Raw genomic sequence first — 24,604 nt, 5'->3', positions numbered from 1 at the left:
ATACAAGTTACAGGTTTATCTAGCTATAAAATCAGGTTTAATCCATCATTTTCTACATAAAAAAAATGCCTGTCAGGAATATGATAGTTGGTATCCATACGTTTGATGTGTTTTTGAGCTTTTGATTTGACATTTGATTTGGGACTATCCGTTTTTTGAATATTCCTCGGCGCTCGTTTTTTTCGTGATTTTACTTTTGGAGTGTATTTTTTGTTTGTTAAGAATTCTGCTCGTCGTTTATAATTCTTAAGCAGAAAGATACACCAATGGAGTCACTAGTACATGAAATCTAAGTGTTTTCGTCAAAATGAAAAAAAAGTCACTGAATTTACCTGTATGTCCATTATTGATTAGTTTTAACTGGTTTGTTTTCTTTTCAAATCCCATGACTACAAACGGTAACAGTTCTTCGTCATATTCAGCTTTCATTGCATCTGAAATGTCTATTGGTGATTGTGCCCTCAGATCACAAGCTTCATTGCCATGTAGTGTCGTCCAGTTTGATGGTCCTGTAGATTGAAGAGAAAACTTGACTCATCTCTAAATATATATTTATTATCTTACTTAGTTGTGTATGGTAAGTTATTCTCTCTGTCAAACGTTTTCTTGTCGGTTGTTTTGTTGTGGTTTTGTTTTTTGAGGGAAAAAGGGGGGGGGGGGGTAATTGAACAGGAAACTGTTTAATTACTCCTTATTTAATGTCAAGTGGTCACGTCAATTATATTTCACAATATTAAGAACGATTGTTAGATATAAAGCACTTGTTTACGGAGAAATAAATCAAAGAATTTAATTGCTTGAATACCCATCTGATGCAGTAAAATGTGTACCATTATTATTATTATTTATAGTATATTTCAAACTTTGCAAAAGGTTGCTTACATCTATAAATAAGTTGTTAAAAGGGTGTTGTATCTAATTGTTCAAATATTATTTTTAGATTCGTGTGATGCTCTGTCTGAAGACACACAAGGGTAGATACACTAATAAGAAAAATTTAGTATGAATTTATAGTACTACAAACTATAATAGAAAATTGTATGTATCAATCATCAGCTACTTTTAAAAATATACTACATTTATAGATATTTTATTAAAAACTTTGTATGAATATTTCATCGTTTTATTTAAAACTTTGTATGAATATTTCATCGTTTTATTTAAAACTTTGTATGAATATTTCATTTGATAAATTTCTATTGACTAGCTGTACAATAAATAAGAACTTACCATATGGTGAACTGTAGCCCCATTCTAAAATATAAAAAATGTAAAGATAAAGTAAGCATAAAATAATTAAATCTAAATGGAAACCATGCGCATTTATCATTTGAATTGGGTTACATTTGGCCATGTCGCTACCTACAGCTGCTAGGTTTTTTTTGTCATTGTTGGTCTCTTGTGGTCAGTTAACTCGTTTGTAATCATTCCTATTCATATTTGTATATTCAGTTAAGACCGCGAATAGGTGAGTTAGCGGTATTTTTAATTTTCACGAAATTGTTCACGCATTCACGTCAATAGTATTTAATATGCAAATCATATGCTTTAAGCTAAGTAAAAAAAATCAAGAAACATACTGAAGTACCGAGATTAAAATCATAATACTAAATCGCTGGCATTGACTTAAGGGAATAAAGCAACGATAAAGACTTCAAACACAAATGTTGGAGCTAGTAGATATAAGAAGATGTAATATGAGTGCAAATGAAACAACTCTCTCATCCAAATTGTAAAATTAAACCATTATAGGTCAAAATACGGGTTTCAACACTCGGAGCCTTTGCTCACTCCGAACAGCAAGCTATAAAAGACCCCTAAAATGACTAGTGTCAAACCATTCAAAGGGGAAGACCAACGGTATAATCAATATCAAAAACGAGAAACGAGAAACATTTATGTACTACGTCAACAAACGACAACTATTGAACATCAAACACTTTTTTTGTATTCAAATGCTCTTGACAAGTTTTCCTTATTTCAAACAAAACTTCAGTAATAAGCCATGGACATGAGAATCTGATTATAGGTACGACAAATGGCAATTAAATGGGACATATCTCTGAATATTTCGGTCAAACTATGGTACGACAAATGGCAATGAAATGGGACGTATCTCTGGATATCTCGGTCAAACTGTGGTACGACAAATCGCAATAAAATGGGATATATCTCTGGATATCTCGGTCAAACTATGGTACGACAAATGGCAATGAAATAGGACGTATCTCTGGATATCTCGGTCAAACTGTGGTACGACAAATCGCAATGAAAATGGGACATATCCCGGTCAAACTATGGTACGACAAATGGCAATGAAATGGGACATATCTCTGGATATCTCAGTCAAACTGTGGTACGACAAATGGAAGTGAAATGGGACATATCTCTAAATATCTCAGTCAAACTGTGGTACGACAAATGGAAGTGAAATGGGACATATCTCTGAATATCTCGGTCAAACTGTGGTACGACAAATGACAATGAAATGTGACATATCTCTGGATATCTCGGTCAAACTGTGGTACGACAAAGGACACTGAAATGGGATATATCTCTGAATATCTCGGTCAAACTGTGGTACGACAAATGACAATGAAATGTGACATATCTCTGGATATCTCGGTCAAACTGTGGTACGACAAAGGACAATGAAATGGGATATATTTCTGGATATCTCGGTCAAACTGTGGTATGACAAATGGCAATGAAATGGGACATATCTCTTGATATCTCGGTCAAACTGTGGTACGACAAAAGGCAATGGAATGGGACATATCTCTGGATATCTCGGTCAAACTATGGTACGACAAATGGCAATGAAATAGGACGTATCTCTATATATCTCGGTCAAACTGTGGTACGACAAATCGCAATGAAATGGGATAAATCTCTGGATATCTCGGTCAAACTGTGGTACGACAAATGGCAATGAAATTAGATATATCTCTAGATATCTCGGTCAAACTGTGGTACGACAAATAACAATAAAATGGGACATATCTCTGGATATCTCAGTCAAACTGTGGTACGACAAATGGCAAAGAAATGGGATATATCTCTGGATATCTCGGTCAAACTGTGGTACGACAAATAGCAATGAAATGGGACATGTCTCTGGATATCTCAGTCAAACTGTGGTACGACAAATGGCAAAGAAATGGGATATATCTCTAGATATCTCTGTCAAACTGTGGTACGCCAAATTGCAATAAAATGGGACATATCTCTGGATATCTCGGTCAAACTGTGGTACGACAAATAGCAATGAAATAGGACATATCTCTGAATATCTCGGTCAAACTGTGGTACGAAAAATCGCAATAAAATGGGATATATCTCTGGATATCTCGGTCAAACTGTGGTACGACAAATGGCAATGAAATAGGACATATCTCTGGATATCTCGGTCAAACTGTGGTACGACAAATGGCAATGAAATGGGACGTATCTCTGGATATCTCGGTCAAACTGTGGTACGACAAATCGCAATAAAATGGGATATATCTCTGGATATCTCGGTCAAACTATGGTACGACAAATGGCAATGAAATAGGACGTATCTCTGGATATCTCGGTCAAACTGTGGTACGACAAATCGCAATGAAATGGGACATATCCCGGTCAAACTATGGTACGACAAATGGCAATGAAATGGGACATATCTCTGGATATCTCAGTCAAACTGTGGTACGACAAATGGAAGTGAAATGGGACATATCTCTAAATATCTCAGTCAAACTGTGGTACGACAAATGGAAGTGAAATGGGACATATCTCTGAATATCTCGGTCAAACTGTGGTACGACAAATGACAATGAAATGTGACATATCTCTGGATATCTCGGTCAAACTGTGGTACGACAAAGGACACTGAAATGGGATATATCTCTGAATATCTCGGTCAAACTGTGGTACGACAAATGACAATGAAATGTGACATATCTCTGGATATCTCGGTCAAACTGTGGTACGACAAAGGACAATGAAATGGGATATATTTCTGGATATCTCGGTCAAACTGTGGTATGACAAATGGCAATGAAATGGGACATATCTCTTGATATCTCGGTCAAACTGTGGTACGACAAAAGGCAATGGAATGGGACATATCTCTGGATATCTCGGTCAAACTATGGTACGACAAATGGCAATGAAATAGGACGTATCTCTATATATCTCGGTCAAACTGTGGTACGACAAATCGCAATGAAATGGGATAAATCTCTGGATATCTCGGTCAAACTGTGGTACGACAAATGGCAATGAAATTAGATATATCTCTAGATATCTCGGTCAAACTGTGGTACGACAAATAACAATAAAATGGGACATATCTCTGGATATCTCAGTCAAACTGTGGTACGACAAATGGCAAAGAAATGGGATATATCTCTGGATATCTCGGTCAAACTGTGGTACGACAAATAGCAATGAAATGGGACATGTCTCTGGATATCTCAGTCAAACTGTGGTACGACAAATGGCAAAGAAATGGGATATATCTCTAGATATCTCTGTCAAACTGTGGTACGCCAAATTGCAATAAAATGGGACATATCTCTGGATATCTCGGTCAAACTGTGGTACGACAAATAGCAATGAAATAGGACATATCTCTGAATATCTCGGTCAAACTGTGGTACGAAAAATCGCAATAAAATGGGATATATCTCTGGATATCTCGGTCAAACTGTGGTACGACAAATGGCAATGAAATAGGACATATCTCTGGATATCTCGGTCAAACTGTGGTACGACAAATGGCAATGAAATGGGACGTATCTTTGGATATCTCGGTCAAACTGTGGTACGACAAATCGCAATGAAATGGGACATATGGTGAACTGTAGCCCCATTCTAAAATATAAAAAAATGTAAAGATAAAGTAAAGATAAAGTAAGCATAAAATAATTAAATCTAAATGGAAACCATGTGCATTTGTCATTTGAATTGGGTTACATTTGGCCATGTCGCTACCTACAGCTGCTAGGTTTTTTTTGTCATTGTTGGTCTCTTGTGGTCAGTTAACTCGTTTGTAATCATTCCTATTCATATTTGTATATTCAGTTAAGACCGCGAATAGGTGAGTTAGCGGTATTTTTAATTTTCACGAAATTGTTCACGCATTCACGTCAATAGTATTTAATATGCAAATCATATGCTTTAAGCTAAGTAAAAAAAATCAAGAAACATACTGAAGTACCGAGATTAAAATCATAATACTAAATCGCTGGCATTGACTTAAGGGAATAAAGCAACGATAAAGACTTCAAACACAAATGTTGGAGCTAGTAGATATAAGAAGATGTAATATGAGTGCAAATGAAACAACTCTCTCATCCAAATTGTAAAATTAAACCATTATAGGTCAAAATACGGGTTTCAACACTCGGAGAATCTGATTATAGGTACGACAAATGGCAATTAAATGGGACATATCTCTGAATATTTCGGTCAAACTATGGTACGACAAATGGCAATGAAATGCGACGTATCTCTGGATATCTCGGTCAAACTGTGGTACGACAAATCGCAATAAAATGGGATATATCTCTGGATATCTCGGTCAAACTATGGTACGACAAATGGCAATGAAATAGGACGTATCTCTGGATATCTCGGTCAAACTGTGGTACGACAAATCGCAATGAAATGGGACATATCCCGGTCAAACTATGGTACGACAAATGGCAATGAAATGGGACATATCTCTGGATATCTCAGTCAAACTGTGGTACGACAAATGGAAGTGAAATGGGACATATCTCTAAATATCTCAGTCAAACTGTGGTACGACAAATGGAAGTGAAATGGGACATATCTCTGAATATCTCGGTCAAACTGTGGTACGACAAATGACAATGAAATGTGACATATCTCTGGATATCTCGGTCAAACTGTGGTACGACAAAGGACACTGAAATGGGATATATCTCTGAATATCTCGGTCAAACTGTGGTACGACAAATGACAATGAAATGTGACATATCTCTGGATATCTCGGTCAAACTGTGGTACGACAAAGGACAATGAAATGGGATATATCTCTGGATATCTCGGTCAAACTGTGGTATGACAAATGGCAATGAAATGGGACATATCTCTTGATATCTCGGTCAAACTGTGGTACGACAAAAGGCAATGGAATGGGACATATCTCTGGATATCTCGGTCAAACTATGGTACGACAAATGGCAATGAAATAGGACGTATCTCTATATATCTCGGTCAAACTGTGGTACGACAAATCGCAATGAAATGGGATAAATCTCTGGATATCTCGGTCAAACTGTGGTACGACAAATGACAATGAAATTAGATATATCTCTAGATATCTCGGTCAAACTGTGGTACGACAAATAACAATAAAATGGGACATATCTCTGGATATCTCAGTCAAACTGTGGTACGACAAATGGCAAAGAAATGGGATATATCTCTGGATATCTCGGTCAAACTGTGGTACGACAAATAGCAATGAAATGGGACATGTCTCTGGATATCTCAGTCAAACTGTGGTACGACAAATGGCAAAGAAATGGGATATATCTCTAGATATCTCTGTCAAACTGTGGTACGCCAAATGGCAATAAAATGGGACATATCTCTGGATATCTCGGTCAAACTGTGGTACGACAAATAGCAATGAAATAGGACATATCTCTGAATATCTCGGTCAAACTGTGGTACGAAAAATCGCAATAAAATGGGATATATCTCTGGATATCTCGGTCAAACTGTGGTACGACAAATGGCAATGAAATAGGACATATCTCTGGATATCTCGGTCAAACTGTGGTACGACAAATGGCAATGAAATGGGACGTATCTTTGGATATCTCGGTCAAACTGTGGTACGACAAATCGCAATGAAATGGGACATATCTCTGGATATCTCAGTCAAACTGTGGTACTACAAATGGCAATGAAATGGGATATATCTCTGGATATCTCGGTCAAACTGTGGTACGACCAATGGCAATGAAATAGGACATATCTCTGAATATCTCGGTCAAACTGTGGAACGACAAATGACAATGAAATGGGACATATCTCGGTCAAACTGTGGTACGACAAATGGCAATTAAATGGGATATATCTAAGGATTACTCGGTCAAACTGTGGTACGAAAAATGGCAATGAAATGGGACATATCTCTGGATATCTCGTTCAAACTGTGGTACGAAAAATGGCAATGAAATGGGACATATCTATGGATATCTCGTTCAAACTGTGGTACGACAAATGACAATGAAATGGGACATATCTATGGATATCTCGTTCAAACTGAGGTACGACAAATGACAATGAAATGGGACATATCTCTGGATATCTCGGTCAAACTGTAGTACGACAAATGGTAATGAAATGGGACATTCCTATGGATATCTCGGTCGAACTCTTAAGGTAATCTATGTAATGAAATGTATTATGTAATATAATATATCTGTTCCTTATTTCTGGTGTATTATATTTCTTATTCGTCAGACACCTGAAGGTTTTTCAATGTTAAATTTTATAGCATATTTGCGTTATGTATTTGTGGATCAGAGATCAGACTGTAATTATTTGCCAGCAGATTTCGTTCAGAATTAAAACGACGAGTTCCTTGGTACAAAATCAATGATAAGTGACCAGGTTCAAGGTTAGATATGCTTTTATTTTGCATAAATAAACATGATTAAAACACTTTTATTAGAAACATATTCCTTCTCAAATAGCAACAAAAAATTTAAATGTAAAATAAGGATCAAAATGTTTATTTAAGGCTGTTTAAGACTTTTCAAAAATCATAAAAGTTCCTCTTGACTTAAAAAAAATATGCATAACTTTCAAAGACAAAGAGGACGAGCGATGTTATAAAAATGTTACCCAGACGTTATATAATGAAGAAAATCCTTCAAATTATGCTAAATCATTTTATTTAACCATAACTTTTTATGGTTGTTTTAAAATACAGACAATACTTTGCATATTAATGATTTTTTTTTTATATGCATGACAATGCCAAACTAACATTACAAGCACGTGTAAACTGAAAGGATACTTGAACTATACATCGATGAGAGAATTACCATGCAAGAAACAAACAAAAAAGACATAAATATATTGAGGTCAAAATGCAAACAGACTTCAGTAATGAACGGTTTTATATTCAGGTGTTAATAAGTATTGATAAGTCAAACTCTAAATGTTCCTTATTTTAGAAATGTATTGAATGATAGTAGCTATCGCCAAAGGATTTTTTTCAAATTTTGCTCTAAGAACTTCGTCAGACAATCACAAACGTCATAATGACTTCTGAAATTATGATACCCTGGGGGTCTAAAATAGATCACCAGCAGTATTTTAGCTAGAAAATGAAAATAGCAACTTATAAATTGGTTCGTCTTCTTTACGTTTCAGTGGCGGAATACATCCCTTGTGAAATGGAATTCGGACAGCAAAAATAAAAAAAATAAACCAGCATGGCATAAGATACAATTGCAGATTTTTACAACACATGTTCCACTGGTGACAATAGTTGTCTTGTGGAATGGTATTCGGACAACAGTGACATTGAAAAATCATGATATAGGTAAAGGTAGCACATCTTGCAAACACTTCTAATTTATAGTGGTAGTGATATACAGAAAAATAAACAATCGGAAATATATTGGATGATCATGGTACTAATTCATTTAAAATACACCTAAGATTATGGAATATTTATATAATGATTGCTATATATTATCAAAGATAAATATCATAACGACTCTTAATGTTAATTTCGATTGATTTGTATGCTTTGTCGAAGTGACATTTTGTAATTGTGATAGGGACTTGTAAGAATGCAGCTGTTTAAGATTTTACAATGGTCCACATAAAGCAAACAAAATCTTTTAGAAGTTAAAATTTAATGCACACTTAAATACCACATAAATCTTTGTGTATTTGTATATGCCGTCTTGTGTGTGCATCTCATCTAGCCTTCATAACCTAGTCTTTGTTATGATACACTCGCGAGTAACAACACTAGTAGGATATAGGAAATATATAAACATTCAAAATTCCATTCGAAACTACATCGAATCATTCCTAACCTCGATTGAATGATTGATGCTTGTTATAAGCCGCGTCAGACATGTCAGATATGAATCCACCAATATGTTCCGACAATACTACAGCACTTGACTCAGAATATTTTTCCCTATATACTTTTATATAAAGGCATTTAGGAAAAAAAATTCTGAGACGAGCGTCTGTGGACAATACCCATTCCCATACATTTAGTGATTTTAAAGGTAATTTCCATGCATTGAGATCATCTCACAAACATGTTTAACCCTGCCGCATTTATGCGCCTCTCCCAAGTCAGGAGCCTCTGGTCTTTGTTAGTCTTGTATAATTTTAATTTTGGTTTCTTGTTTACAATTTGGAAATTAGTATGGCGTTCATTATCACTGAACTAGTATAAATTTGTTTAGGGGCCAGCTGAAGGACGCCTACTGGTTCGAGAATTTCTCGCTACATTGAAGACCTGTTGGTGACCTTCTGCTGTTGTTTTTTTTTCTTTGGTTGGGTTGTTATCTCTTTGACACATTGCCCTTTTCCATTCTCAATTTTATTCTCTTTGAAAATTCTGGCTTTCGCCACTGTTTCTTCTGCATCAAAAAGTTTCAGTAGAAGAAATCGAGTCACTTGTCAGTTTAACGAACAATTTCTAAAGGACTATCGATCTGTATATAAGAAACATATAATATTGCGTTCTTTGATCATATTGACTGGTCAGTATTACAGAAGTCAAAACCAATAATCAGAAGATTATCATGGATATACAAGACACTACCGTAAGAAGTTCGTCTTTACATATGGTACTTATCTTTGATTGCTTTTACATAATCAATAAACTGTGGTTACGACAGATTAGCTTACGTACAATCAATACAAGACTTGACCACTGTAGTGATTGGTGGTATAATAGAATATACATTTTGTAGATATTCGTCAATAATACGTTAAATTTTCATGTTGGCATATCATATTTTAAAGTTACAAGTAACTTTTTTCAAATGGTTATTTTTCAATCTTACTAAGTTGAGTTGAAACCCTACAACTCTGACAAAATTAAATGATGATTTTAAAATTGTTATACGATGATGACTGATGTACCCATATTTTGACTATTTTATTAATTGTGACTGTTTATTTAACGCATCATGTAAATATAACGGAATTTGATGAGACTGTTATTAAAGTGAGAGGGTTAGCGCTATAGAACCAGGTTTAATCCACCATTTTCTACATTTGAAAATGCCTGTACCAAGTCAGGAATATGACAGTTCTTGTCCATTCGTTTTTGATGCGTTTTGTTATTTGATTTTGCCATGTGATTATGGACTTTCCTAATTGATTTTCGTCTGAGTTCAGTATTTTTGTGATTTTACTTTTTTTTCATCATGCAACGTGGATTTCTATTGGTTAAAATTCTTATATTTTTTTGTTGTTTGTTTGTTGTGCCCTTTACCTCCACATTTCTTTCCATTTACGCGCAGAAAATTACAATTTACTAAAATTTTGCACACAATCATTTTGTCACTCCAATAATCTAAGTTTAAAAAGCAAACCGAGAAAAAAAGCAGCAGGCAAAATGACTTAAGTACAACTGTTCAAAGGTATTGCTAGTTCAATTGGTACATCTCATGCACCTGAAAAAACAAAGATAACTGAAGCAGAACAATGTACTGTAAAAGCGTTCCTTCTCATCTTCTTTTTGCTACAACAGATACCCTTTCTCTCCAACAAAACGATTATATTTATCAATTCATTTGAGATTCGTTACTATCTAGTAAACGTTCAAATCTTTTAGAGACATTTTCTAATGAGTTTAGTAATTGGGTATAAATGATAATTAACGATAACCGCTTCCGGATGCCAGTAGTAGAATACTAAAATATCAGACTTAAATGACACGATACAAATCATTAGCCAAATTATTTCTGTAGTATTTTGGTGGACACTTCTACAAATATAAGTATCTTGTACTGTAGATTGATAGACCTCCGCTCGACATTTCTTTCCATGTACGCACAGAAAAATACAATTTACTAAATTATTGCACACAATAATTTTGTCACACCAATAATGAGAATTTTTGTCTCTGTGTGAAATAGTCTAACATTTAGTTTTTTAAGGGGGGATAAATCTTTCATAACTAACTTTAGCTTGTGTGAAGGTAGTATGGTACCTATACTTGCTTACATCTGCTACATTTGATGTCTGGTGAATAGTTTAGCAATCATATATCTTCTTGATTTTATCTCATTAAGATTCAACATTTTGCTTATAGTCATTACAGTACTATTCATGTAAAAAGAATATGTTGTATGATATGATTGCCAATGAAACAGTTCTCCACGAGAGACCAAATGACACAGATATTAACAATTATAGGTTACAGCAGTTATGGGGTTTTTTTTTTACAATTATGCACTTTTTTCTTATTTCTACGAGTAAATATCAACTACTGGTACATTTGTGAACAGATCTTAATTAATTGATAAAGGTTTGTCCAGCATCTGGTACTATATACTTTTAAGAACTGATATTTTAACTTTTAACTTTTTGTGCTATTTCGTTACATTTGTTGTTTTTATATAGTGATTAAGATGATAACTCAATGTTGACTGCTGGGGGCCGACTGCTGTACCCCTATTTTTGACATTTTTACTTATTGTGTCTGTTTGTTTTGTTCACATATCGTTGACAATGTAATGGAATTTGATGCGACTGTCATATAAGTGAGAGGTTTAGCTAGCTATAAAACCAGGTTCAATCTACCATTTTCTACATAAGAAAATGCCTGTAACAAGTCAGGAATATGACAGTTGTTATCTATTCGTTTGGTGTGTTTGAGCTTTTGATTTTGGCATTTGATTTGGGACTTTCCTTTTTGAATTTTCCTCGGAGTTCAGAATTTTTGTGTTTTTACTTTTTTCTATATCTTAAAGCGTTTTGAGCTAATCGAAAATCTCTTCCATATGGTTGTTAAGTATAGAAAATGCTTGATTTTTAGAAGATATAATGTTGTTTTGAACCAATATATTAGAAACGTTTTAGCTGAACATGATAACATTGTCTAGGAAGGATTTTCTTTGACGATTAACACACTAAACAAGATGGTCTATGTTTATAATTAAGTTCCTAAGTTCTGGTATTTGTTCTTCAAGAATGAAATATTTAGATTATTTAAATTGTTTAAACAAATTTTCTGCTACCAGATATATGTACTTAACAAATCTTTCTAAAATCAAGTCAATTACACAATCAAACTGAATGTTTCCACGCTCATGGATTGGATTTGTCGACGAAATATGTTTTTCACCCGTTGTTAGACAAGCTTATTTAATCCCTCGTCAATTAAAAAACATCGTCCTCCGTCTCCTCCACCAACCTAACTCCCTTTAAAAATCAAGTATGCTAACCAATTATGGATACGGGAGGTTAAAGTATATATAGATATAGGAAAATGTTATATGAGTGCCAATGAGACAACTCTCCATCCAAATAACAATTTATTAAAGTAAACCATTATAGGTCAAGGTACGGCCTTTAACACAGAGCCTTGGCTCACACCAAACAAACTATTTTAAAAAGGCCCAAAAAATGTTTGCAAAAGTTACAATATCGATTTGTATCTCTATCAAGAGGGATAAATTTTTACAGCACTACTCAGCGTGAATACATTACTACGGAAGCGTATTAGCGCCACACATTTTTTTTTTCCCCTATGTTTGCGTTATAACGCAAACCTTTGCGTTATAACGCAAACCTTTGCGTTATAATTACGCAAAGGTTTGCGTTAAAGGTTTGCGTTATAACGCAAAATGTTTGCGTTTAACGCAAATGTTTGCGTTATAACGCAAATGTTTGCGTTGTAACGCAAAGGTTTGCGTTGTAACGCAAAGGTTTGCGTTGCGTTATAACGCAAACATAGGGGAAAAAAATGTGTGGCGCTAAAACGCTTCCGTATTAGCGCCACACATTTTTTTTTTTTTTTTTTTTTTCCTATGTTTGCGTTATAACGCAAACCTTTGCGTTATGTTTGCGTTATAACGCAAAGGTTTGCGTTAAAGGTTTGCGTTTAACGCAAAATGTTTGCGTTATAACGCAAATGTTTGCGTTATAACGCAAAGGTTTGCGTTGTAACGCAAACATAGGGAAAAAAAAAATGTGTGGCGCTAATACGCTTCCGTACATTACTACTCCAAAACTAATATGATTTCTGTTCTAAAACGTACTTTGTCCATGATTTTATGAAGCTAGACATAGCAGTAATTGTTATCATAGCTAATAGTATATAGCTTGATCTTTATACATTGTTACATTGTATATATGTATAACAAAGGTTTATCAGTATCTGGTGTAAGGTTATGTACTACAGGTCTCTGCCAAATATTTTAAGTATACACGAGTATTTTAAGAATCACTTTATATATATAAGAGGCTGTAGAATTTTAATTTGGGAATTGAGTGGTATGTTGGGTGTGTGTAATGAACTTCTTTAATCATCTTTGATAACTTTAAAGATGTTTTTATCAATTATTGAAGGGCGTCATTCGCTCTTACTATCATGTGGGAGCTTATGTAATGTGATGACATCTAGATACCGTATTCCACCCTTTGAGATAACAAATACACAAAAATTGAAATTTCGTATTTATATAATTAAAACTTTTTCCTGTAAATCGTATACGTATTATGCTCTCGATAGAGCCTAGTGAATGATATTTAAAATTCACAAAAGAAAATTATTTTCCCCGTACCAATTGTGAACTTTCCATGTTTATATAGAAACATTTCAACCACGCCTGCAAACGGAATATATTTCAGTTGATACGATAGTGCATGGCTTGCATTTCTTATCATGATTACCGTGATAGAGGGTTCTTTATTACAAGAAACCTTTTTTAAACTTATGGTTCCAAAAATATGGTTCCAACTTGTAACGTTAAATACTGCCTTTTTTAAAAGACACAAGCACTAGACGCATGCTGACCATTATGAAATATCTGTGTCACAGATAACCATGAATACGTTGCCATTGTACATTTTTGGTATTAACCATTTCCGGACCATCCCAGATTAATCTTCTCCTAAACGTAGAGGATATATCTATTATCCGATCATAATTTTTTGGGGTTTTTTCAGGTAAAGTATCCCTTAAAACTTTTTGATTGTTCTCTAAGAATTGTATTTTTGTGGGTTTTGTTTTGTATGTTCTTTTGTATTGAAACTCCTACATTTTTAAACATTGGCTTGCCCACAAGGTTTGGCATACACAACGAGAGTTATTAAGGGCCGACATCAAAAGATCAATGCAAGATAAAAAAAAAAAAAAAAAAAAAAAAAAAAAAAAAATCAAATAGTTTGGGGGTGGGGGCTGAACTGCTGCAAGATTTGGTTACCCGACATTGATTTTTACATATATCCATATGGGTCAATCAATTTTTCCCAAATTAAGTTTAGAGGGGGGTTTGGGGGCGGGGAGTCAGTGAAAAAACTATGTGAATTAAGTTTTTTCATCCTTCATTGAACTTTTGATGTTGTCCCTCACAAACACATAAGAATAAAACTTTACGTAATATCATTGGTCCAAATGAATACAATATCCCTTATACTTTTGTGTCCGCTGTAACGAGGAAACAAGAGATGTATGAATAGTGAAGTATAGCACAAAGCGTATAACATCCCGGATGGGGATGTTAGATATGCGGATGTGGCCATGATATTTTTTTCTCATCTATAATAGTTTATAATTGAATCGAAATAAAAAAAAAATTAGGAAGTCATATTATAAATTGAATACGGATTGTTCGATTGTTCAACTATCATTTGACATAATTTAAGTTGAAAAAAACCATCCCAATAAAAATAAACTATGATGTTAGCGTAAATGTTATATAAGTAAGATATCAAACTAACAGAACAATACGACGACAAATCATTCAACATGTGTAAGAAAATGTCTGCACCAGTCAGGAACATGACAGTTGTTTTTTCATTCGTTTGAGGTGTTTGATCTTTTGATTTTGCCATTTGACAAAGGGCTTTTCGTTTTGAATTTGAGTTCGGTAATTTTGCTATCAACACAGTATTATACATTAAAGATGTGAAAGATATTTTTCTGTAAAATTTTGATAGGTTTGAATATACTTGAAAATTAGGGTAGGTGGGGTTTAACACGAAAATCTTAATTTTCGAAAAATATATTAAAATAGCAAAAGCTTTACTGCTGTTCCACCTATGTAATAATAGTAGTCAAAGCGGGGCCTTCAACATAAAGCAAAAGTCAACGCCAGTTCAACTCGAAATTCTTACACCAACTTGAAATGTGTTTCCCCTATATGATATATGTGCATTAGAACACATCCGAAGAGTGATACCAATACTTTTTAATTACGCCATGGGCTGACTTTAGCATTAACACATGGTTTCTTGGACTTTTCTCGTCCGGTTTTAAAACTGTAAATGAGATGGGTATGGGTATGGTGGCCGGATGCGGCCATTTCGCGTGTTCGCGTTTTCGTGTTCTCTCCTTTCACTTTTTAAATTGTGTTAAACAGCAAAAACAATCAATCAAAAATATATACATAAAGATATCTTGAGATTGTTAGAACGAATGGGTATACTTGTATCGAATTTACCAGACTGTATTAGGGTTGCTGCAAAATGGATATCGTTCAATAATTAAGAAGGTGATATCGTTCAGGAATTTGGTCTCATTTATGGATAAAGCATTAACAATGTACGATAACTAATCATTTGTTTAATGTTGCCACATGCTAGACAGTATCAGTTAGATGTACACACTCCAGGAGTCGGCTTCAAATCTTGTCGAATCAGCAGAACAAGCTTTAGCACTGTACATGTAATTGTCAAAATTGACGTTATTCATAATAATCAATGGTGTAATCCTTTATATCAATCACATCTCCTCATATTAAATTATGGTAATCTGATAAAACCCCTACTTCTATGTATAGTAATGTTTACTAGTTTTTCAAAAATAAATTTTTACAGTTATATGATTCCTATGTAACCTTCTAGCTACCTCGTAAGTAAACACGGATGAAAGCTGTAATACTAATTTTTAATCTGATACACAAAATTGTGTTTTGCGACCCTTATAATTTTCTCCTTTGAAGTCAATATATACTAATAATCGCTAGTTTATTTGCAAATGAACGTGAATTTTTTGGTGGTAATTTAAAGCGCCCTTTTAGTGTCATGAAAATATAAATATTTGTGTTTGTCGAAGATTTATTCTGATGCGCACCAGTTTGAAAAAGTTTCGTGTACGTGACTTTAAAACTAGTGCTCCATATTTTAAAACGGATGCACATGACTTTAAAACTCGTGAGCACGTTCTTATAGAGTCGGCCAAACTTCACCTGTCAAGAAGCCGAGCTCACGAATTTGAAAGTCGAGCGTACCATATTTGAAAGTCCTGCTAACCATTTTGAATATCCTGCGCACTAATTTCGAAAGTCATGAGCACGAGTTTGAAAGTCGTATGTATCAGTTGAAAAGTTGTGCTCACCATTTTGAAAGTCGTGCGCACAAGTTATGAAGTCGAGCGCGTAGTTGAAAGGTTGTTTTTCTAAAATTTTCAAACTGGCGCGTACCAGATTAAATCTCCGGAAAACGAAAATATTTATATAAACATGTTACTCAAGGAGTTCCCATGCATAAAAATAAGCCTAGTTTTCTAGGTATTACAAATTTACAATAAATCTTTGCCCTAAAAAAATGAAACAAGTTTTTTTTTACATTATTAGTGAAATATTCCCCTTTCATTTCACTTACAAACACTTATAATTAAAATGTGAATAGAACAATTTTTCTTTGCAGAAGCATAGCTTTGATATTGACAGTCGGATATTAATTTTGGCATGCCAACTTGTACATGAATGCCATGAAAACCTATTTTTATCGTCTATTTTAAGCTTCTTACAAATACAAATTGTCATACTGATCAAACATACATGTATACATAGGACAAGAGCTACTTGTCTCTTAACGAGTAATTTCCTCTAATGAATCAGCTTATTAAAGTTTAAATAACTTTCAAAAATCTATATCGCACTACAGTTACAATTTTTTTTCCGTGTTATAATATTATATAAGTAAACACTAAAGACACATTTGATGGGATTACCATTTATACTTAACGCCTTTATTATGTAATTTGAAGTATACTTTTTCACAAATATTCCTGTATGGATTATATTCTTCTTCAACCAAGGACGGCAGACTATATAGTTACAACCTAAGCAAAGAACCAAAATCATGAAGTATTTTCTTTTGTCGCTACACCATTCAATTCTTGTCGCCCGGTGGTCTCAGGGTAGCGTGTACTCCTAAAGTGCGGGAGGTAGTGTGTTCGATCTCCTGCTGTGTCAAAATATAGATTGAAAACATTGTGCTTGCTGCTTCTTCGCTAGGACGTAGCAGCAAAGAAGGATAGGGTGGCATGTCTTACCAAAACTGTAGCTTTCTAAGCTAAAATGTGAAAAATCCCGCTGAGAGTACAAAGATGGGTGCACTAAGATGTTTTCGGCCTTGATATGCTTTTAACTTGCCATTGGACTTCAAACGATCACCCATCCATCATTCACAGGGGCGGATCCAGCCATTTTAAAAAGGGGGCCAAACCAGGACAAAAGGGGGGTTCCAATTATATGTCCCCATTCAAATGCATTGATCGGCCAAAAAGGGGGGTCCAATCCCCGGACCCCCCCCCCCCCCTGGATCCGCCAATGATTCATCATCTTTTCTAGATGTGTTTTAGTATTTTAGAAATGTTTACCAAGTATCATCTGTATATTGCACTTCGGAAATTATTGTACGGTCTAAAGAGTTAATTGGATAAAAGACAAAACACGACATTGTGAACATCAGAGAACACTGAGCACTTTACATAAACCTCAATACCATTAAATATAATTGGATATATTGCATTTATGCTTTTATCGTACAAAAAGACAAAAAAAAAACGTTTTAAATTATTGAAAGCAATCATTGTGCATTTACCATACTATCGAGGTGTAAATGGGGCTGACGTCCTCGGGTGATACATGTATTGATTATTATCTATGTAGGCGACAGGCTGCTTTTTTAACATTGGATCAAATGTCTGAAACAAGCATTGATGAAGACTACTCGAAGTCGGAATCAATAGACTTGACATTAATTGAGAAAGCTTAAGATATATCTGTATTTGTTAATGGTTAGAACCACATCTACATACATAAGCTGTCATCGGTAAATTTGATCAACTGCAGATTTAGTGACTATCGAAGCTAAACGTGAAGTGCAAACAATAAGTATATAACACTTAAGAATTAATTACCAGGTTGGCAGAGGAGAAATGTTCGAAAAAAAAATTAGAACTCTTAATGTCATTTAACTTCATTAAAAACGTTTAAAATCAGTTAAAACAAAAATTCTAAAATCATAACTTAACTCCAAAAAAATTGAAGAATTCTGGGAATTTTATAACTTTTAAGACAGAACAGTTTTAAAAACTAATGGATAAAAAAACATAATTCATTAATTTTTTGAAACATATTTTGTCGATTTGCAGAAAAGATTAACCGCTTCTAAATTATCTAAGAACCCTGTGTGATATGCACTTACTGTTTTGACATGGTAATTATTGAGAGCAAGGCCATCTGCGTAAGTTAGTAAAGATAACATAACATTTATTTTTTTCTAATTAAGCTTAATCAGTATGGTTATCGAATTAAACCTTCGAGCTGCTATCCCACTACACAGTCAACATCTACATGTAGATAGTACTAGTATATGTCTAAGGCACATAAAAACCATATGAAAGTCTTCTTCCCAATAGGGGCTTACATGTTCATCCTAACAAGTGGCGTTTTAAAAACAAATATTTTTTAAGTATATGATTTTAAAGCAGAACATAAGTCTGTGTAGATATCAACATTATGAAAGATGTAAATGTAATAACCTAAACCACACTAAGACATGTACTTCTTACACTTCCAATGCCCCAAATAAGCCCCAGTTTTGCATGGGTTCTAATATTTCTAAATTTCCAGAATGTGTGTATTTCGCACTAATTGAAATTGTCCTTTTAGTATATTGCTAATCAAATTGTCTTTATATATGTCCTTTCTAACAAATTATACGGCATAGAACTAAGAGTTGTCAGAAAAAAATATAATAATTGAGTTTTGATGTAACAATTCCATCTCGAATCGCATAGCACTGTATTGATGACACTTACATGCGTTGATCAAACATCATATATCCATAGAGAAGTCAAGATGTCAAACTTAACAAATATGATCATCATCAGATAACTCAGAACACATTTTTGATGCAAAATGTCAACTGAACATCTGTCTGCATGTTAGGGAGCTACCATTTGATTTTTATGGGGGGGGGGGGGGGGGGGGGGGGGGGGGGGGGGGGGGGGGGCTAGGATGAAATTTGAAAAACAATAAGCAGGACAGGAGTTTTGAGTAAAAAAAAAGCAGGATGAAACACTTGCCAAAAACAAAAGTCAGGATAAACTAAAAAAAAAAAAACAGGACCGGATAGAGTGAAAAATAAAAAGGCAGGACAGAGATTACAACTAAAAAAAAATGCAGGACAAAATTTTCATCCTAGCCTAACCCCCCCCCCCCCCCCATAAAAATCAAATGGTAGCTCCCTTTCTATTCCAAACAGGTTTAACGAGTTGATTGTTTCAAAAGTCTATAATGTTATATGTTAGAGCAAGGAGGTTATATGAGAGTTTCTTTTATCAGGGTCTCATTTTTTTCTATCATTTTAAAGTGTAAAACACTATCATTTTTAAAGATATAATTTCAAATAATAGTAATAAATCTCAATTTTCTGGTCCATAAGGGAAAATCACGTATTTTAAGTAAAATGGCGAGAGGAAAAAGTTTATCAAATGAGGATAGATAGAAAAAAAGATGGATTAGGAACATAATTTTGCAAGCAATTTGTAGACCTACGAATTCTTATATTATAGGACTATATCACGGTCAGGATTGTTTTATTTGACTCTTTTGATACTAGGGTGGGGTAAAGGCCTATCTCCTATCTAGTTCCATAGACTTCTACTTGTTTCCAACTGAACTGTCTGAACATCAAGTACCAATATGTAATCTCATCATTTTCTGAATATCACGTTTTAGATTATTTTTTATAATTGAAAACAGCCTCCCTCTACTCAAACAAGCAGTCCATTTACTTGCTACCATGCATTAAAAACATTAAAAAAAAAACAGATTTTTTTTTAATTTATTCTGCGTGTTATCTTGCTACCATGCATTAAAAACATTAAAAAAAAAGATTGGTGTTAATTTGATCTACGCGCTGACTTTTAAATGAAATTAGAAATTAAATTTCCGTGTATCTGGATAATCATATTACACAGTTACTGATATGTATAAAATGAAGTCCTGTATATGTAAATACAAATTTGCTTATGCATGTCTCTATGAAAACGAAAGGAACCAAGCATAGTTGAGTGAACTGATCCCCCCATGGTCCTCCTCGTCATTACTAAATATAAATCCCTGATTTCCAAATATATATATATAATATGTATCTCATATGCTCCGGAAGGGTTAACAGATTCGACTCCACATGGGATACCCGTCGTGTTGCTCACACATATGCAAACCCGGTGATAGGCCCAATTTGGTAGGTTACATTCGGGAGAAAGAGGTTCATATCTTCTATTCTACTAGTTAAAACCGATGCTTGTGTGTTGTTTTTTTTATTGATGAAACTCCTGAATTCATGTGTGACCTCATGTGTAATGTTTAACTTTCATAACTGTGAAACGAACATAACAGGTAATTCGGATTTAACCAGATAGTCATTTAAATAGAAGACATCTGGTTTTCTAGTACTAACATCATGCGTCTTGGATTTTTCTACTTAACTTGGCTTAACCAGCAAAATTTATATCTTAATGTTGAAGATGTTTACAGATTATAGATATTGGTTTAAAACAGCTGATCTGCACCATATCACATGCCACCATACATCATGTCCCGTGATGAAGCAGACAGGGAAATGCCTCACTCGACCAGTGAAATATATACTTCATAGCCTAGTTGACATAGTGCACCACAGCGCTTGATACATTGCAGACGGAGTGCATCAGTGTGCTGGATACATTGCAGATAGGATTGCTGTCGATGAGGGACAATGATTCGTTATCGCAGATCTAACATTACTAAATTTCAAATGAATAAAAGAGAGAATGGAAACGGAGAATGTTTCATTTAGGCAGCAACCATTTGATTTTCGGTGGGGGTGCTATGGATTTTTTTGGAAAAAAAAGTTTGTTTCCAGATTCCAGATTTTGGAGAAAAAAATAATTTGTTTTTGACCCTGAGAAAAAAAAATATTTGTTTCACCCTCAGCTGCCACTATATGTAATGTTAAAATTGAAAGAAAAGATTGTTTCCGACTTGTCGCTAAAAAAATAGATCGTCTTTCACCGAATGCGGGAAAAAAAGTTTGTAACCGAATGGTTGCTGCCTTATTGTGTTGGTCATTTGATGGGGTGAAGCATTTGTATTTGTTAATATGAATTTTATCGAACACAGAAAGCTTAAAGTGTATATACGTATTATAAAGTCCGGGTCCTGCAAATGTAAAACCAACAATTTAATAAAACATTGCCATACGGTAGCTTGCTGTCTCAGTGTTGCTGAGTCGATGTTATTAAACCTTGTCATACGGCGTGTTGTCGAAAATGATTTATATGATGTTGTAAATACATATCTTAATTGCATTTTGCCTCCCACCTCTTATATATTGATAGTGTTGCTGTTTTATGTTACATAATGTTCCATACACACACGCCCCTGTACAGTTATACAAATGATTTGATTGGATCATCTGCATTATATTTATCATGTATAGTTATGTTTCTTTTCAATTGTGTATACAAAGTACTATGTTTGCATTTTAACCCGTCAGGGTTTCATGTTTTTTGCAATAAAGATTATTATAATTAAATCGTCTAATCTCAGTATTGCATCAAAGACATCTGTACCCAACATTTAACTACCTACATGAAAAATATTTAAATTTAAATGTTGCATATTTTTATGATCAAAATAAGGAGACGGGTTATGATTGCGAATGAGACAACAATCAACAAAAGTTCAAATAAAGTGAGAACAAATATGCTTCCTGTATAGTTCCCTTTAATAAAGTTTTCAAGCCATGAATGAATGAATTATCATAACGATTTCATCCGTCTGCTGCAAGACACGGAACGATACATCTGTTTATTTTCACAGAACTTTTTCATAACATAACTATAATAAGTTAACAAGTCAAGGAAATAACTTAATAAATCTCTTGATCTTTTAAATTTTCACCGAATTATAAAAAAGGAGTTGTTTACCGTTCTTTTTGAACCCACGAAAGCATATCTTATCGGTAAAAGCAAGATACGTGCAAATATTACACTTCACTAAATTATGCATCTAACTGTACGGAAGCGTATTAGCGCCACACATTTTTTTTTTTTTTTTTTCCTATGTTTGCGTTATAACGCAAAGGTAATGTTTGCGTTATAACGCAAAGGTTTGCGTTACAACGCAAAGGTTTGCGTTATAACGCAAAGGTTTGCGTTTAACGCAAAATGTTTGCGTTGTAACGCAAATGTTTGCATTATAACGCAAAGGTAACGCAAAGGATTGCGTTATAACGCAAAGGTTTGCGTTATAACGCAAAGGTAACATTTTGCGTTATAACGCAAAGGTAACATTTTGCGTTATAACGCAAAGGTTTGCGTTATAACGCAAACATAGGGAAAAAAAAATGTGTGGCGCTAATACGCTTCCGTATAACTGTATTATTTTTTTTTTTTTTTTAATCGCTAGTTGAAGAAACTTTTCTTCATTCCCAAGAATAGGACATAAATCAGCAACTATATAAAATGTACTAAAAGTACTGTTGAATATGATCTGCTGAACGTAGGTAAAGCTTTCGAAATTGTCTTAATTCACCTCAAAAACTGAATAAATGCAAAAAAGCTAAAAAGAGGACGACAAGTATACACCTTAAGAACTAATTAAACAAAGATTTGATTAATCATTTGTTTAACAGGAATTTTATGTTATGTCCTATTTCTTGGAATGAAAGAAATGCTTTTTTTAAAAATCATGTGATGCTTGTTTGTCGATCCTATTTCTGGGAAAGAATTAATGTATGCTTTTTAAAATCACTTGTTAAATGTAATTCCACTGACTGTGGTTAAAAAGTGAACATCGCTGTATTATGCATGCAACATCACTATTTCCTCCAAACTTGCTGGCAGTTATTTGTTTTAAGAACGTCAAACCTCTTTATTGCTTGATGAAATATCTGTTCTAACCTATTGAATGATAATTCCCTTTGATGACAATTTTTTTTAAATCTAAATGTGTACGCGAATTGATGTAATTCATTTTCTTGTTTTTTTAATTTTCAATATAAAATGCTTGCAGCGTATATAAAACATCTTTCTTTTACTAGAAGATTCATAAAAATGTGTTAAGTTTTTTTCCCCAAATCTTATTTATAAAAGTCATAAGTAGACTTTTGAAATTCCTTGAGATGTAATGTTGACTTTCTATCCAAAATCCAACCAGACATTGTATACAGAGAGTTAAACGATTCATAAATACATAAACTAGGTTTGGAGTAAAAGATAAAACCGCCGAACAACTTTCAATAATTAAATTCAAACTTGCCGGCTACATGTCCAATAAATAAGTATTAAAAAATTTTAAAAAATGCATAAATATATTCCTACCTGCACATGTGACAAAGTCATTAATTAAGCCAAACACCACAAATAAAGTTGCAGAATAAAACATTATTCTTTCGTCGCTAAATACTGGATATCCAATTAGTACGTCTTAGTGTGGTCAGCTGCGAATCTCTTAAACATATGATCAATCAGCACATCACAGCATAGTATAGTATGTACTTATATCGGCGGAACAGAACCATCGAAAGTTGGAGGCTTGCCAGAGAATTGTTTATTAATATTATCTAAGGATATAATTATTATAAACAATTAGTATCATACTTTTTGATCCAACTCTGAACAATTGTCTTATTTTATTTTATCATAGTATCATACGTTTTGATCCTTCTATAAACAATTGTCTTATTTTATTTTATCATTTTAAATGTTTAACTATGTACGGTTGACGTTCACTTTTATAATGAAATTTATAATTTCGATTTTAATTATTTAACAAGATATTTTGGAAGGACTTGATAAGGTTTTAAACTCGTAGACGAATCATAAATTATCTAATTTGCATATATAGTTATGGAGATATTGTATTTTTCTTTTTGTTTGTTTGATATTTCTTGGAATCAGGAAATAAAATAAGGCCTTTTAGTTTTTTGAGATAAGATCAAAATCAAATCAAATCAAAATATTTATTGGTATAAAATCAAAATAGTTAGTTTTTACATGCATGACATACAAATAATGATTTTACAAACATACAAAATTCGAAATTAACAAATATTCATATCAAATATGTAT

General features: G+C 33.8%; 1 protein-coding gene across 1 annotated transcript in view; it reads right to left on the bottom strand.

Annotated features, from left to right (window-relative positions):
• The window catches only part of LOC134680673 (carbonic anhydrase 2-like), a 31,605-nt gene extending 7,550 nt beyond the window's left edge, over nt 1–24,055 (bottom strand). The window contains exons 1-3 of the mRNA XM_063539809.1: nt 23,855–24,055; nt 1,231–1,254; nt 333–509 (exon numbers count right to left, since the gene is read on the bottom strand). Of these exons, the coding sequence (XP_063395879.1) occupies nt 333–509; nt 1,231–1,254; nt 23,855–23,918 (265 nt within the window). The 5' untranslated portion in view covers nt 23,919–24,055. The remainder of the gene's footprint in view (nt 1–332; nt 510–1,230; nt 1,255–23,854) is intronic.
• Between the last annotated feature and the right edge of the window lie 549 nt (nt 24,056–24,604).

The sequence above is a fragment of the Mytilus trossulus genome, chromosome 8 (genome assembly GCF_036588685.1).
Source record: "Mytilus trossulus isolate FHL-02 chromosome 8, PNRI_Mtr1.1.1.hap1, whole genome shotgun sequence".
Lineage (NCBI taxonomy): Eukaryota > Metazoa > Mollusca > Bivalvia > Mytilida > Mytilidae > Mytilus > Mytilus trossulus.
Note: the sequence above shows the minus strand (reverse complement) of the source record. Positions and strands in the feature narration are given on the sequence as shown.